Source organism: Amphiura filiformis, chromosome 2, assembly GCF_039555335.1.
Source record: "Amphiura filiformis chromosome 2, Afil_fr2py, whole genome shotgun sequence".
NCBI classification, from domain to species: Eukaryota; Metazoa; Echinodermata; class Ophiuroidea; order Amphilepidida; family Amphiuridae; genus Amphiura; species Amphiura filiformis.
This window is the reverse complement of record NC_092629.1, coordinates 12,993,367-13,008,528: the sequence shown is the minus strand read 5'-3', so window position 1 is coordinate 13,008,528 and position 15,162 is coordinate 12,993,367. Positions and strand designations below refer to the sequence as shown.

General features: G+C 37.4%; 1 protein-coding gene across 1 annotated transcript; it reads right to left on the bottom strand.

Annotated features, from left to right (window-relative positions):
- Positions 1–77: 77 nt before the first annotated feature.
- On the bottom strand, positions 78–9,300 carry LOC140145902 (uncharacterized). Its single transcript, XM_072167620.1, has 4 exons — positions 8,911–9,300; positions 8,461–8,714; positions 6,383–6,622; positions 78–6,083 (listed from the first exon to the last, which is right to left on the bottom strand). Exons 1-4 carry the CDS (start codon positions 8,931–8,933, stop codon positions 5,551–5,553), a joined length of 1,050 nt encoding a protein of 349 aa, XP_072023721.1. The 5' UTR covers positions 8,934–9,300; the 3' UTR covers positions 78–5,550.
- Between the last annotated feature and the right edge of the window lie 5,862 nt (positions 9,301–15,162).

Sequence of the window (15,162 nt, the reverse complement as noted above, 5' to 3'; positions counted from 1 at the left end):
AACAATGAATACGATATCAACGGAACTCAGTAGTGACAATCCGTTATTCAGTGTTGCTGATTCTGAAGTTATTGACAATTGTTCACGGTAATTAAGAGGGGCACTTTGGGATCCACAGCCCATCCCAAAGTTATTTCAAAAACGTTGATCAAGGGCCTATCATGAAGACAATATAATGTTTAACAGAAGCCTATAATATGACTACACAATTCTTGTCCAATGTATTTTATACATGTCTGTCGACAGACGGCTGGCTTAAACGTTTGCTGGCTCCTGGGCATAGCAACATGATTGGATCCTAGCTCTACGGATGTTATTCCCCCCTATGCAAGACATGACTTTAATTTCCCAAACACACAGCGGCAACGCCTGGTAAATAATTATATTGCACGGCAGGGAAACTAAATCAATGCGAACCCATTTGTAAGGCTTGCACTTGAATATACCGATAAGAACATGATAATCTTAAGTGAGCGTATTGAACTTCAACCGAGCGTTTTGAAATCAAAAACTGACAAAATTCAGATTTTATATATGCAGAACAAAATAATTGACAGCTGCCCTCATTCGGAAACACTCGGGTCACGGAACATAACACTGTACTTTTAGCGCAGGGTAGACCACTGGCGGAGGCAGTCTGTAGAAGATGACGTACCAGGATCACTGAGATCTACAGAGATCAGTGACCAGGCTATTATCATTACCCTTATTCTGAGGTCCCTCGGCCCATTATGTGTCTCAAAACTATCAAACAGGTCGGAACAAAATGGCCATGCGTGGCTGTTGAAGAACAGAGGAATCGATCAACCATCATGGAAATTTCTCGGGGCTATGATACTGTGAAACATGATGCACAGATAAATAAAATAATGAATGAATGAAAATGAATAGATTTCATATAAAAGTCACCTATTCAGGTAAGGTAACCCCATTTAAAATTCACATTCCCCGTGTGGAACATTAAGTCCATGTTTTCCATAGGGGATAAGAACTACTGACTTTTTACTTGTTAGTTAGATTGAAATATTTATTAGAGAAGACCCATGGCTATACATTGGTACCAAATATAACGGTATATGAAAATATGGTGTATAAAATTAGAGGGGGTGCAAAACCCCCCTCCGTAGCCCGTGTTGCAAAATATGAATCAGTAGTTCTAGGGTTAACATTATTGAAATTAGGAGTTCCAAATTGATGCATTTCTGAAAAATCATCAAAACAACTGTCGAATTTGTTGTGGTATACCACAGTTGGGACCATTGTGACAGGTTTTTGATGACAGCTACGGAAATATACCGATTTGGAACTCCGATTTTGACTATGTTAATGAGAAAAATTGATACTTTCATTTGATATCAAAGTCTGCATTTTGATGAGTGTAACGTGGGGGTGGGTGGGGTTTATGAGGCTGTCAATTGGGTCACCCACCTTTAACTGTAAAATACATGCGCTACATGTACATATATAACAAAATTATTTTTACTTTACAAAGTACAATTATTACTTATTTTAAGGAAATATAACGAAGTTACTGGTACTTATTGAAAATATGAGTCTTCAAAAATATACCTTTAAAAAGCCGTTCATTTACCTGCATTGGGCTATTCCAATTTTATAAAAAAAAAATTATAAGTGCACATCCCCTATAGAGAGGAGTAACTTGTCAATGTAGAGAAATGAGCTAGATGTTCAAGTTTGCGTTATAGCTCTTTATGGAAATGCCTGGAATTCCAGTTGCCAATGTCACTGGAAAAAGCTTAGAAATTCAATTAAATGAATGAAAAATCACGGAATTGTCAACATGAGCCTCTCAAATCGAAGATTTATTTGCCTTTAAAAGTGCGGTTTTCAACAATCATGACTAAACAAAAAGTCCGGAAATCCGAACTCTACTATCGAGGGTGTGTATCTATTTTCTGGAATAGACCATTGAATTTGTCAGGTTCATAGGCCCTATGTCACTTGATCGATAACGCAAAGTATCCTTAAAAAAACTTATTTTAGAATATCTCCTGAAATTCAGCGTTATCTTAGAATATCTACTGATATTTTCCGTTATTTTAGAAAATGTTATGAATTTTTGTGTTGTTTTACAATATTCTTGTGTTTTCTTAGGTTTTATTAAAATGTTTCGTTGTTTTGTGTTATCGATCATTTGACATAGGGCCTGTTCATGATTTAGTATAGTTACCGTAAAATGGGGTAACTTCGGTCAGCGGGTCAACTTTGGTCGGTCAAATATATTTTTTTAAATGGTCATATTTTCGTACAGCAATGTTGTTTTTAGTCATATTTGGTGTCAATTTGTTAAGAAATATGTTTGGAAGAAATAATAGTCGCTCGTGTGTAATTTCCTTGAAATTTACGAAAAAAGCGAGATTTTTGACCAAAAATCAGCATTTTTTTACATTTTTTTTCAGAAAAAATAAAAATCGATATTTGTGAGCAAGGATGTGTGTTTGATTAATTTTGCAAGGTGTCAAATGTCACAAAAAACAACAACTTGCTCATATTCAGCGAAGATCAATTTTTTTGATTTTTTTTCCTTCATGGAATGTAATACTGTGACCAAAGTTGCCCCAAAAGGCGGGGTAACTTTGGTCAGGTCATTTTTAACCCCTAGGGCACCCATGCAAAATTATTTAAAAATCTTTTTCAACTTCAAGGTGTAGAAGGGAACCCTATTGTCACAAAAAAGAGTTAATTAGAAATATAATTGGTTTTGTTTGGAAGCAGTGGTTTAAAAACTCTGAAAAGTGCCCAAAGTTACCCCATTTTACGGTAGCATTCCTAACATAGATTTCCCAATTTAATCATAATGTTTGTCGTACATGATTGACAATTTATTATTTCCTACTTCCCTTTTCCGTTCAAATATATTAAAATGTAACACACTTTTTACATAATTTTTGAAAGAATTTTGTCATGGCAGTGAAACTAACGCATCGAGAGTCAAAACTAATGAACCGAGAACATGATATCTATAGGTCCTTTATTGCAAATACTCCCGTACTCTCCCTTTCACAGATTCATACAATATTTTTCAACTTTAACTTCCCTTTTGGAAAACCAGATGCGTATGACAATGATTGACTGAAGAATGTTGCAACAGTTCTTTCTTTTTCACACAATTCAGTTCGTAAAATTATTACACAAAATACTTACACACACAAAACACCCCCACACCCCCCAACCAACCCACAGCATTGACAAGGAGCAACTTGCTTTTTTCGAGGATTTAGAGCAAGGAGGCCCATCTGTAGCTGCCAGGTGTCATAATTATTTTAGATGTATACAATATAGAATGCAAATATGTGACGTGTCATGTCAAAAGGAGACACTTTTGGGGAGGATCGTAAATGGAGAAATAACCAAAAATCTGCCCGGAGGTGATGTTTTCACAATTTAGGTTTGTTGCGAATTTGTGATGTTATTAATGTTTAAAATATTGTCCTGCTCTCAACATTGTCAATAATATTTTTAAAGGTCGATATCTCAATTTTCAATTTTATAATACCATAACTTACGAACTCAATAGTTTCGCTTAGGAATGTCCAATTTCATTGGGAAAAACAACGTTGTGGAGCAAAATATGTCTATATTTAAGATATGTCAAAACCTTAAAATTGATAACCTGCCCAAAAGTGTCTCCTTTTGATATGACACGTCACATATTGTCAAATGTGTATAGGGCAAATACTTCTTGCACTAAACCCAATATTGGGCTATTCCAATTGCAATTCATAAACCCCTGTGGAAGGCATGACCTTAATCTCCCATTAAGGGGGAGGGGTAGATTTAAATAGAGACACTTTCAGGTAACTGAATTTGAAATACATACTCCCTGTGTGAACGATTAAGGTCATGTCTTCCATAGGGGGTGTATGGATTTCAACTGGAATTACCCATTATCCAGTAAACATAAAAAATGCTATTAAACATTATAAACGAATTATAAACGCGTTTTGGTTATGGTCAAAACGTTGTAAAACATTTTAAAGGTCGGGTTATGTAAAGGTCCTGAAAACGTTTCTAAAACGTTTTATATGAAAATTCTACAACAACATTTTAAAAATTTTCTCAAAAATGTTATTGCAAAATGTTTTCTAGCAAACATTTTGGCAAATTATTTTGTCATCACCTAGTAACATTATGTTAGAATGTTATGAAATAAGTTTTTCAAAAATGTTTCTAAATGTTATTTAAAACGTTGTATACCCTTTATATAACCCGATTTTAAACGTTTTCTCTCAGCTCAGTAACACGTTTTATGTTGCTGGGCAGACAGACTGAAAGTTTGATGTTGCTTAACCTATTTCCTTCGCCCCGCAAGTTATCCATAAAATCACTCAGCAAACACAAAACGTTCAAAATGCAAAAAAATATTTTGCAATAAAATGTTAAAAACATGTTTAAAAACATTTTGAAGCATGTAGAATGTTTTAAAGTTTCTTAATCTTTTGATAAACCAACATTTCTATTATAGAGAGAGATGTACAATAGCGAGAAAGTTAACTGTGACGTCATTACATATTTTAGTAAAATTTAAGTCTGTTTTTTTCCCCATCAAAGCGATTATGAAACCATTTACATTCCTTGTCCTTGAGCAGCCTGATATAACAGCACAATAAGCAACAATAAAAACAAAACAAACATAAGGTATATACTCGTACGTACATATGTTGAACACTATTATACTTGTAGTTAGTCTACTTAGCCAAATGACATAATTTCGACAGTTGAATTATTAGATGAATTCATTTTGATAAAAAAAAAACATTATATAGAATACTTGGTTGGCCCAAAGTTATGACTTTTTAGACTGTCAACTTCCAATGTATGCGTTTACTATTTGTCAATATATGAATTTCACAATTCACGTTTTTGGCCTGGTAATAGATCTGATAGTTCACATCATTGTTAGCCAGTGGGCGGGGGTTGGGGCGGTACCCCCCGCTCATAATCTCATAATGGCAGTCGGTTCATCGGCAGTCGGACCAAAAATTTGGTCAACTATAGACAAATTAGTGTGCACTGCTTATGCAGAGTGAGGAAATAATGAATACATGTAGCCCAAATACTTCCAATATTATGTGACCCTTCCCTTTTTTGCCTGCTAACGTTGTGAAATTTTGCTCTATAACACACACCCCACCCACCCCCACCCCACACACTTTTTATATTATTGAGCGCCGCACTGGACGAAAAGAAATTGGGCCAACCCTCAAAGTCATCCATCAACACTCGTAAAGAACACATCCTTTTCACCTGCGTTATTTGTTGTTGTCAAAATCAGTCAATTGCCCAAACAATACCCGAATAATTCTACATGTATTCAGCCAACAAATGTCCCAAAAGCTTAAACTCTTGTTCGGTAGGACCTGAGGAAGCAGGGATTCTTCATGCGATTTAGTTTCTTTTTGAAAACACAACTAAATCAATAGTTGTATAAACAGTTAATTTAAACCAACAAAAATGCACTTCGAAAACACTGTTCAATACTTCTTTTGTCGTGAAGGGCAGTGTAAACCAGAGTTTTTGTTCGCCGCCTTAATGCGAACTGATTTGCACAGAGTGGACTTCTCCACGCTCATGGTCATGTTGTTGCATTCTAGCTGGTCTAGCTGATGAACTTGTATCGAGTACAGAGCATGAAGAATCATTAGGAGCAGGTTGTGGCATACGTTCCTGGCGAGATGAGTCATTAATGTCTTCTTCAGAAGTTGGGTGGCACACGGGTCGTATTTGGATAATATTACTATTCTGGATAATATTACTATTAGGATGGACTGCCACTTTCCTATAATGGCGCTTTGAGTGTCTACAAGCAAAATATATAAACACGAAGATAAGTACACCCAACAACATAAAACCTAGGTAATACAAGTTCCTGTTGTTACTTTGTTCTTGTTGACCATGTTTACCGGTTGTGACTCTTTGACCAAGAGTTTTAGGAAAATTGTTTTCAACGACAGTTGTTGTGATTGATCCTCCGGTTGAAGTTACTTGTGTTTCCGGTGCTAGGGGAATTAGTGTGGTAACTGATGCTCTTGTTGTTGAACGAATATTTAGAGAATACCATTCTGAAAAAGGAATGAAATGGAAGCATTCAACATTTACGAGTTGGAAATTTGTGGTGCAACTTTAAGGCGTTAGCGCCGCACGACTCGCTTACACGGCATATGTATCTAACTTGGATGTGGCCCTTCGAATGTAATAATGCCCTCAAAATAATCCCCAATTGAAGCCATAGTGTGCACCATTTTACGAATTAAGATTTAGTAAGATTAAATGTATATTGGATGGAGGTTTTGATGGCTTCACGAAAAGCTACAGAGTGAAGCAAATCGAGGGTTGAATAGCCTATACAGTATACACCTACCTGGGCAGCGTTTTACACACATTCCATCGCTGAAATACAATTCTGGACTGCAGTAAACCCCACACTCTACACATTCATTGGTTTCCTGTTCGCAGAAGTAGTTAATGTCGTGCAGACATGTCGGTTTATCTGGCGGTCCACAGTCACCTGCCCACTGACTGCTCACTGGGGTTGTTGGTATTGCAACGGTTGTTGTTTCCACAGGTGTTGTTGCAGCAAGGATATTGTGGGAATGCCATACTAGAATAAAGATAACCATTGAGATAAAAAAATGTATATAATATAATTTTTAAATAAATCAAGGCCAGAAAGCCTTAACTTACGGCTTTCAGGTTCTCAACTCTCGAATTGTCGTTGTTTTTCTTCATAAGTTTATAAGTGGAGAATAGTATCTCCAGTTCTGATGGCAAAATATACCATTTCAATAATGAACTGGTATTAGAAATAATTGTAAAGAATGTTTTCTGGACGATTTAATGGAGAGATAAAATAAAGCCAACTTACTATATTACCCGCTCAACTGTGGAGCTATATGGGTATTTACAAATTCCACACAGTTAATTAATTGTGAATTAATGTCCCAATTACAACATTCATTTTAGACAATAATTCAGAATTGCTCCATTGTCCTACAAAAAACCCTGATTCCAATTTAGCTGGGAAGAGGTTACAAGGGGACACGCTGGGGGGGCTGTCTTAGGGAGTAAACATGGTAAACAGTATCGCACTATGTTATACGTGCGTTGAAAACAAATTAGAAACATTTTGATCCCAACTATGGAAATGCCACGAGTTAACGGCGGGACGTCAATATTCTCAGCCAGAGCTGAGACTCTCCATCCTGCAGGACGGTACTGCAGCTAGACTTCCTCTGCCGATCTACATGTAAGTGGGACTTCCCTATCCCTGATCAGAGTGCCGAGATTCTCCATCCTGCAGCACGGTACTGCAGTTGGACTTCCCCTGCCGATCTACATGTAAGTGGGACTTCCCTACTCAGTGGCGTACCGTGGTCGCCCCTTCCCCGGGGGCTGAAGAAAATCCAATTTTGCCGCCCCTTCCTCAACAGCCCGAAAAGATTGCCCCAATATTTTTTTTTACGGTCGTTTGAAAGTGAAGAGCAAAAAAAAAAAAAAAGAAGGATTTACAGGCGCTACCGTCCCAAAAGCAACACATTTTGATGTATAGTACAATTCTTTTTGCCGCCCCTTCTTCTTCCGCCGCCCCTCTTTTTGCCGGCCCTTCTTCTTCCCGCCGCCCCTTCGTTTTGGTCGCTCCCTGCTTTGACCCCGGGGCTGGCGCCCCCAAAGCCCCCCCCAATACGAAAATACGCGCATGTTATCCCTGATCAGAGTGCCGAGATCGACTCTCCATCCTGCAGCACGGTACTGCAGCTGGACTTCCCCTGCCGATCTACATGTAAGTGGGAATTCCCTATCCCTGATCAGAGTGCTGGAACTTTCCATCCTGCGGTGGCCGTATCCCTAGTTTAGTCCCGATACTTCCTGTTTGAGTGGGGGAATTCCCTGTACAACAGGGAAGTGCCGACTATATGGAATTTGGCCAGTGTCAGGACTTTCCACCCGCCTGCAGTAGACTTCAGTCCCGGGACTTCCCACCATTGAGTGGGGATTTTAGAATGGAGTGGAATTTCACATTCGATATGCCTATGCTGATTTCCAATGAGGCAGATCATCTGAGATTTAAGAGATATGATTGGTTGATTTGGTACTGACTATAATGGCCTGATCAAAAAGGGGCATTCCCTCCTATTGATAGCTGAGCTTATCTAGGGGTAAACATTTCTTTTAATATCCATGCACGTATCTGTATAAAATCTGGGGTTTGTCTCATATCCCTGATAAAATGCATTTTCATGCACAGAGTAATCATGGTTTCGCTCTCCTTCCACTTCTGAAAATACGAAGGTGAATTAAGCGGTGAAATAAGTTAATATAATTTTTTGTCCAATGTACCCTCTTCTTCAATTTTACGTACACATAATATCTCAATCGTTAAGTCCCACTCAATACGTATACCGCAAGGGTTTTACAGAAACTCGGGCAGAGAGTACATACCTGGGCAACTTTTTTCACACATTCCATCGTTGAAATACCGTCCGGGACTGCAATAAACCCCACACTGCTCACAGAGATTGGTTTCATGTTCGCAGAAGTAGTTAATGTCGTGCAGACATGTCGGTTTATCTGGGGGTCCACAATCACCAGACCACTGCCCAGTGTCTGGAATAGGCACTTCAGGTTGGACGGCACTGCAATATGCAAACACGCTGAGAATCGATGCTACCAAGATGGTTGGATGTTTATTACATCTGTAATAATAATAATAAGGATAATAATAATAATAATAATAATAATAATAATAATAATAACAATAATAATAATAATAATAATAACCCGGAATACTAATAACATTAATCTTTTCCATGCAGATTGGTTCCACAGATATTAGTCACACGAAAATACAACAGCAACAGCATCAAAAAGGTAAAATACAACATTGCTTACCTGATTCTGCACAGTATTTTCATGTTTTATAGCTCAACTGGAAAAGGTGGTATTTGGGAGTGGTATTTCATTAAATGCTGTTAATTCTTGTCTAATATGGGTACTATAATCTGCCGTCGTCATGTTATAGCATCACAGTACAATGTATCTAAGTTGAACATTGCATTGTTGATTACAAGTTTGTCGCCATGTTGAATTAGAGCAGATAGCCACGGATAGAATGTGGTAATTTTTCTGGCCCGTTTTCCTGACAGTTGACGATTCCACGTCTCATCCTGTAACAAGCTGAACAATGTCCCATCTGCTGGTAAAGCTTTGGTGTCGGTGGGTATTCCCATATGATTACAAAAATACATTTTGCAAAATAATACAAATATTTCAAAATATATTTGAATTGCAATTGTTGTATACATGTGTGTGGTTTGCACAGACACTGAATGATTGGAAACAATAAGTATTGTTGAAATATTTCCAAGGTCAAAATACAATTTTGTTTGTTCATAATCGGTCAAAGCAAAGTGCATGCAGTACAGTAGGTTAGAGTCGCGTGTCTCATACTAATATATCCATTTTAAATTAAATGTGAGATTACAAATGATAATTACCCACCCCTAAAATAAGTGTAGCTCTATAGCGACATAAAAAAGAACCCTCTTATACATATACATGTATATGGGTGGGCCCGACCACTGTTTTTACATGTTTTAGATGTACCATATTTGTTATGTATCAGCCAAATTCATTGTGTTTGTCAGGTTAACAGAATCATTTTGACATAAATGTCGTATTCAGACATTAAGTTCACCATTGAACTCCACGTTACACGGCTAAATTAGCAAGTGTTTTTTTCACTTTATCTTTTACGTTATTTCGGCTAAAACGGGACAGAAACCTTTGACAAAAACAAAGTTTGATGAAAATCGTACTTATGGCTTTAAAAGCAACTTTTTTGACAGAAACGTTTCAAAATATACTTGAAAAAGATGTTCAGATCTTTTAAAGTTTAAAATAACCCCTTTTTTTGTGTTTGCATTTTCAATATTGCATTTAGTTCAAAAATCCAGACTCTCCGACCTATTTGGTAAGTCCGTCCGTCCGTAACATTTTTTTGAGCTCGCGTTCGCATTGTCAATATTGCATCTGCTCAAAAAAAATTGCATCTGCTCAAAAAATCCCGACCACCGCATTACAACAAGTAAATGGACATCCTTCAATGCAAAACACATTGTCAATAACACGCCGTATTTCATGCATAGCTTGGTATGGGCTAAATGCATGTACCCCGTTTTGAGAATCTCCTGTTCCCAACAGAAACAAATTTTGATAAAGTAACTGTTTCCTATGTAAATTCAATATTTCCTCTAACCATCAATACCAAACATGTATTCTTTTGTGAAAAAAATATGCATGTACCCATTGCTTCGAAACCTATAACTTTTACAACTCGCCACCCTCTGTTCCGGTCAAGTTCCATTGAAAACACATGCTATGAGAACTACCCATCGATGAAGCAAGACCTCAGCGGCCAGAGTCGATTTATGTGTCACTCATGTACTCCAAAGTCATAGTAACACGCCCAATAGTTCCTGTCGACCCTAAAGCACATTCGAGCCAAATATCAAGGCATTCGACATATTTTTACCATAGGTACCTGTCCAATATTCATAGGCATCTTTCGATCTCAAACATTCCATCAAATAACATGCTAATGACCCACCGTGCAGGGCGTGATAGTTACGTTATGAATGGCATGACGTCATTATATACACAATGGGATCTGGGTGAACGCATTTTCAATTGGGGTTTCTTTTATATCGCTTTTCGTGCAATTTTTAATGGTACTATAATATTCACTGATAGTTTAAAGCAATTTGTTCCTGTTTTTATTCTCTTTTTCCGTGCATCGTGACTTACTTTAGGACTAATGAATTATTATCAGTATTCCAAAATTAGGTTTTAAAATTTGGGAAATATTACGTTGAAATAAAATCTGTGAATATAAACTAAATAAAATATTCATTTACTGTAATACACGATACAATGTTAATGGCCGGACTTGATGTTTTATACCGGGGTTTTATAGGCCTAGTTTTTGTATTTTGGAAATGCTGTTTATTGGTTTTCTTTTCCGTAGGCCTTTACAATTTACGAACAGATATTAAAGAAGAAAAATATTCCATTTATTTGCGTTTTTGCAATAACATGCGGGCCTGGACGAGGGCATCACAAATTACGTCACCCCTCCCCAAATAATGATTGTAGTTTCTCCTCATTTGCTTGTGCGTTGCCACAGCAGTCTGATAGATGTGCATGCGCTGTGCGATCCTCTCTATCTCATTTACATACGAAATTGATTACTCGCATGGGGTCACATCAGGTCAATGCGTGATAGCTCAACCAACAACTGTTGTTTATTCATTACTAGTGACACAGCAGTGCACTATGATTGGCTATATGTAAATTAAGCATTGGGGTATCAGCTAATTATAGTTTGTCCTCTTGCCCATGTTAACTTGTTGTAATGGACCTACTACTTGGGAAGTCCCCGGGGGTAGTCCGTCCGCCCGTAACAGTTTTTTTTCTGTATCGAAAACAGATCTTTATTTGGTGGGGCCCGCGTGTTCGCATTGTCAATATTGCATTCCGGGCCTTATTTTAGGGATGTTCCGAAATACAGGTATCCCGGACAGGTATTTGTCTAGAGAGGATTGTTTCGCGAAAAACAAACGAAGTATGAAATTTAAATGCGTCGTCAACTTTTCACCATGGTCAAACTCTGGGACTCTCTTTAATATGCACCGAATCAAACCCACTCCAAAACCGAAACGGCATTTTGCAATCTCGGCATTATTAGTAAGTCCTACTTTAGAAACCAAACCAGGGAAATTAACACTACTTGGCATGATTATTGTTTAAAAGGAAAGAACAAATATACAAGAATTAAGATGCATCAATCATTATTTATTTGCTACATCCAATCGTTAAACTTATTTATAATGAAAACACTCTCACACATCTTACATCTTTAGTGAAGATTTCATACATATCAAGGGCTTAAAACCCAGTACTGGCTAAGTACAAAATCTGATGTTGTGAATTTAAACGTTTGATTCTTTCTGAGAAAAACAACAACAACAGTAATTTTTATGTTTGATATAATTTTTACACAAATAGGACATGGCCAACTCTGGCATAATGACCATCACGACAACGTCTAACCAAGTTCATGATAAAATGGACCAAATTAATCTAAAGTCAAAAATTATTGGATATAACCAGTTTTGGTTCTTAGGTCTCGATGAATACAGTAACATGTTTTGCTGTATGAGTTTGATGTCCGTTATGACAGGAAGACACCCCACCACACACACCATTTGGCACTAACTCGTATTTTACATTACAAATATTTTCACATCATAAACAAACATCTTCACGTAATTTTACATTATACCACATTACTCAATACAAAAAGACAGAGAGAAAGATAAAAGTATTTTTTGAATATAACATTAATATACAATAAACGTTTTAATATTAGTATATTAAAAATATATCACACACAGGTCATAATAACACACCGCCTAAAAAGGTGTATTACTTTAAAGGTGGGTGATCCGATCGACAGTATCACCCTCACTTATATCCCTCAAAATGGAGCATCTAAAAAAAACCTTTTTTATTATCTCCCCAGTGAAATTTTAAATCTGAGATTGACATGTTGTGTTGCATAATTTGGACGATCTTCCGGGTGCCTGGTGGCAACCACCAAAATACAATGTTTTTTCAACTGATACCAAATCTGCATTTTCTTGGGGATAAGGATGCACCATTAGATACCAAGGGGGGGGGGTCTTGGTAGTTGGGTTCGTGACAATATTTTGGCACCTCGGTGAAGCAATTTTTTAACACTTCTTTTTTTGTCCGAGGTCGAGCAATACCAAGATTAAACCAAACAAACAAAAAGGCTACATAGACCAGTTGATATCTAATGGTGCGAAGGGGGGGTGAGGCTGTCTGTCGGGTCACACACCGTTAATACAATACTGAGTGGTTGCACAAGAAATACAAATATCATAGAAGTCCTAGACATTGTAAACGATGACGATTGTAGCAAATGTGCTAGATGAGATGTTTGGCAACTGCAATCTATTCTTTTACGGCCCAGTGTAATATATTTATCTTGCTTATTTATACAACCTGTTAAGAGCGAAAATAACAGCAACGATTAATGTTTTGGTTTTATCCTTCCCATATCCTTCATACAACATCGTATTAAATTAGAAAATCGGAGTACAATTTCAACGAAAATTCAAAAACTATTGTGGAATTGTAGTTACCGTATTCGACATAGTGACAGAGTTAGAGCCTATCTTCCACTATAAGCGCCCTACCAGCCTACAGAATTTTCCGAGTGACATCTGTCAAACCTCTTTTCAATGTACACGTACAATTGAACATTCAAATGTGCGAATAAAATTAGTGTTCATTTGTTATCCCCCAAAATTTGGGTCCCTTGGTTCTTGAGCCATGAGCCAATCTAGCCCTGTTACAATCATGTTACATAAGCCAGCATTTCAATCTGAACTTTCACACACATGCATAAAATAACCAATCGGATATGAAAGGTTGATCTGATTTTACTTCCGTCTAGTACGAAACACCTTTTAAGGTTATTAATTATTTTAAACTGTTGTGATTTGGTAGTTCACAGCATCTTACGAATGGTAGTGAGCTTTGGCAAAAACTACATTGCTCAATTCATAGCGAGTGTATAGAAGAATTAAAATATCACAGATACACTTTTATAGGTGCTGCGGTTCTTGAGTTACGTTGTAAAGAGGGCTGAAACAACAACACTTGACAAATGGGAACGAACATTTGGCTTTACCCTCCAAATTGGGACGAAACTTTGGCCTTGTCCCTCATACCAAAATCCCGGCTACGCTACTGCCTAGCAGTGATCAGTCTAGTAGACTGAAGTGACATGAGGTGAGTGAGGTGAATATTGAGTAGATTCAGTCTGAAAAGAATCTAATTCACTCTGGAAAGAGTGAAGGAGTGTAAATCACTCTCAAAAGAGTGAATTTTCATATGGACAGATCACTGTAGGCAATACATAAACTAGTGAATACTTTCTTATACAGGAAACTGACACCGGGTCTTTAACATGATTGAATATATCAGACAGTTCAAAGGCACGTTGGTTGGGTATTAGTATTACGGTCATCATAAATTAAAGCCTCCTTACTTCCTGTATTCGTACATCATGTTACATATAAATAAGGCAGCCTTTTCAATTTGAACTTTCACACACATGCATAAAATAACATTTATAGTTAAAAATATCAATGAAAGTATTTCATGACCTTGAAGCAGAAAAGATATCAAACACTTCCAATAATACATTTCTTCCATTTCAATTTTCTGTACTGATTTGCAATGTTGTGCCACTTGGGTCGATAGTGACGAAATATACCTCAGTGAACAGAGCACATTCAGAACTTGCAAAATATGTTTATTTCTTGACTAGCGACCCATGCACACCGACATCGCCTGGCTAATAATTACTTGGTACAGCAGAGATACTAAAATAAATACACGTGAATGTGCTATGCACGATTTTGATATCACACGAAAATCTTTGGATACCGGGGTAGAAAATTATGAATATCTCCTGTAAATGATTTTGTCTAAAGAAACCAGACCTGGTTCCTTACACTTGAATATACGTGTTGAACAGATATGATAGTCGTTAGCTAGCGTCTTGAAAAAGAACTGTGCGTCGTGAACTCAAAATCTGACCAACATTTTGATTTTATATTGCGTTGTTCCTGTATGGACTACAGCGCGCAGGCTATAGCTGCACTCACTACTCCCGTGGAGGCAGTATAAAAGTCGATGACTCTTGACCGCAATGTCGTATACAAGCTTACTCACACAGCGAGAAATCAATTACCCCGGCTATTGTCAGTAGCCTTAGTCAGGTCACTCGGCTAATTATACGTCTCATAAGGTCGGAACAAAATGGCTATGCGTGGCTGTGGATTCATGCTACCATGGCAATTTCTGCCATGAAGATATCGGGGCGATGACACTGTGCCATGTTCAACCAGTCTATTCTTCTCAAAATGAAAACAACTGAAGAAAACATGTACAAACTAATGGGAGCGTCATTGGTTGAAATGAGGGGGATGTATTAAGTTGCAAAGGATTCTGGGAAGGGCAAGATATCTTCTCTGAGCTTGAAGTAGA

Excerpts from the sequence above, each read along its gene's own strand:
- LOC140145902 (XM_072167620.1), bottom strand. The coding sequence starts at position 8,933 with ATGAAAATACTGTGCAGAATCAG. Across the intron at positions 8,715-8,910 it reads AAAATACTGTGCAGAATCAG|ATGTAATAAACATCCAACCA; the intron begins GTAAGCAATGTT and ends TTATTATTACAG. Across the intron at positions 6,623-8,460 it reads GTGTGAAAAAAGTTGCCCAG|TATGGCATTCCCACAATATC; the intron begins GTATGTACTCTC and ends TCTTTATTCTAG.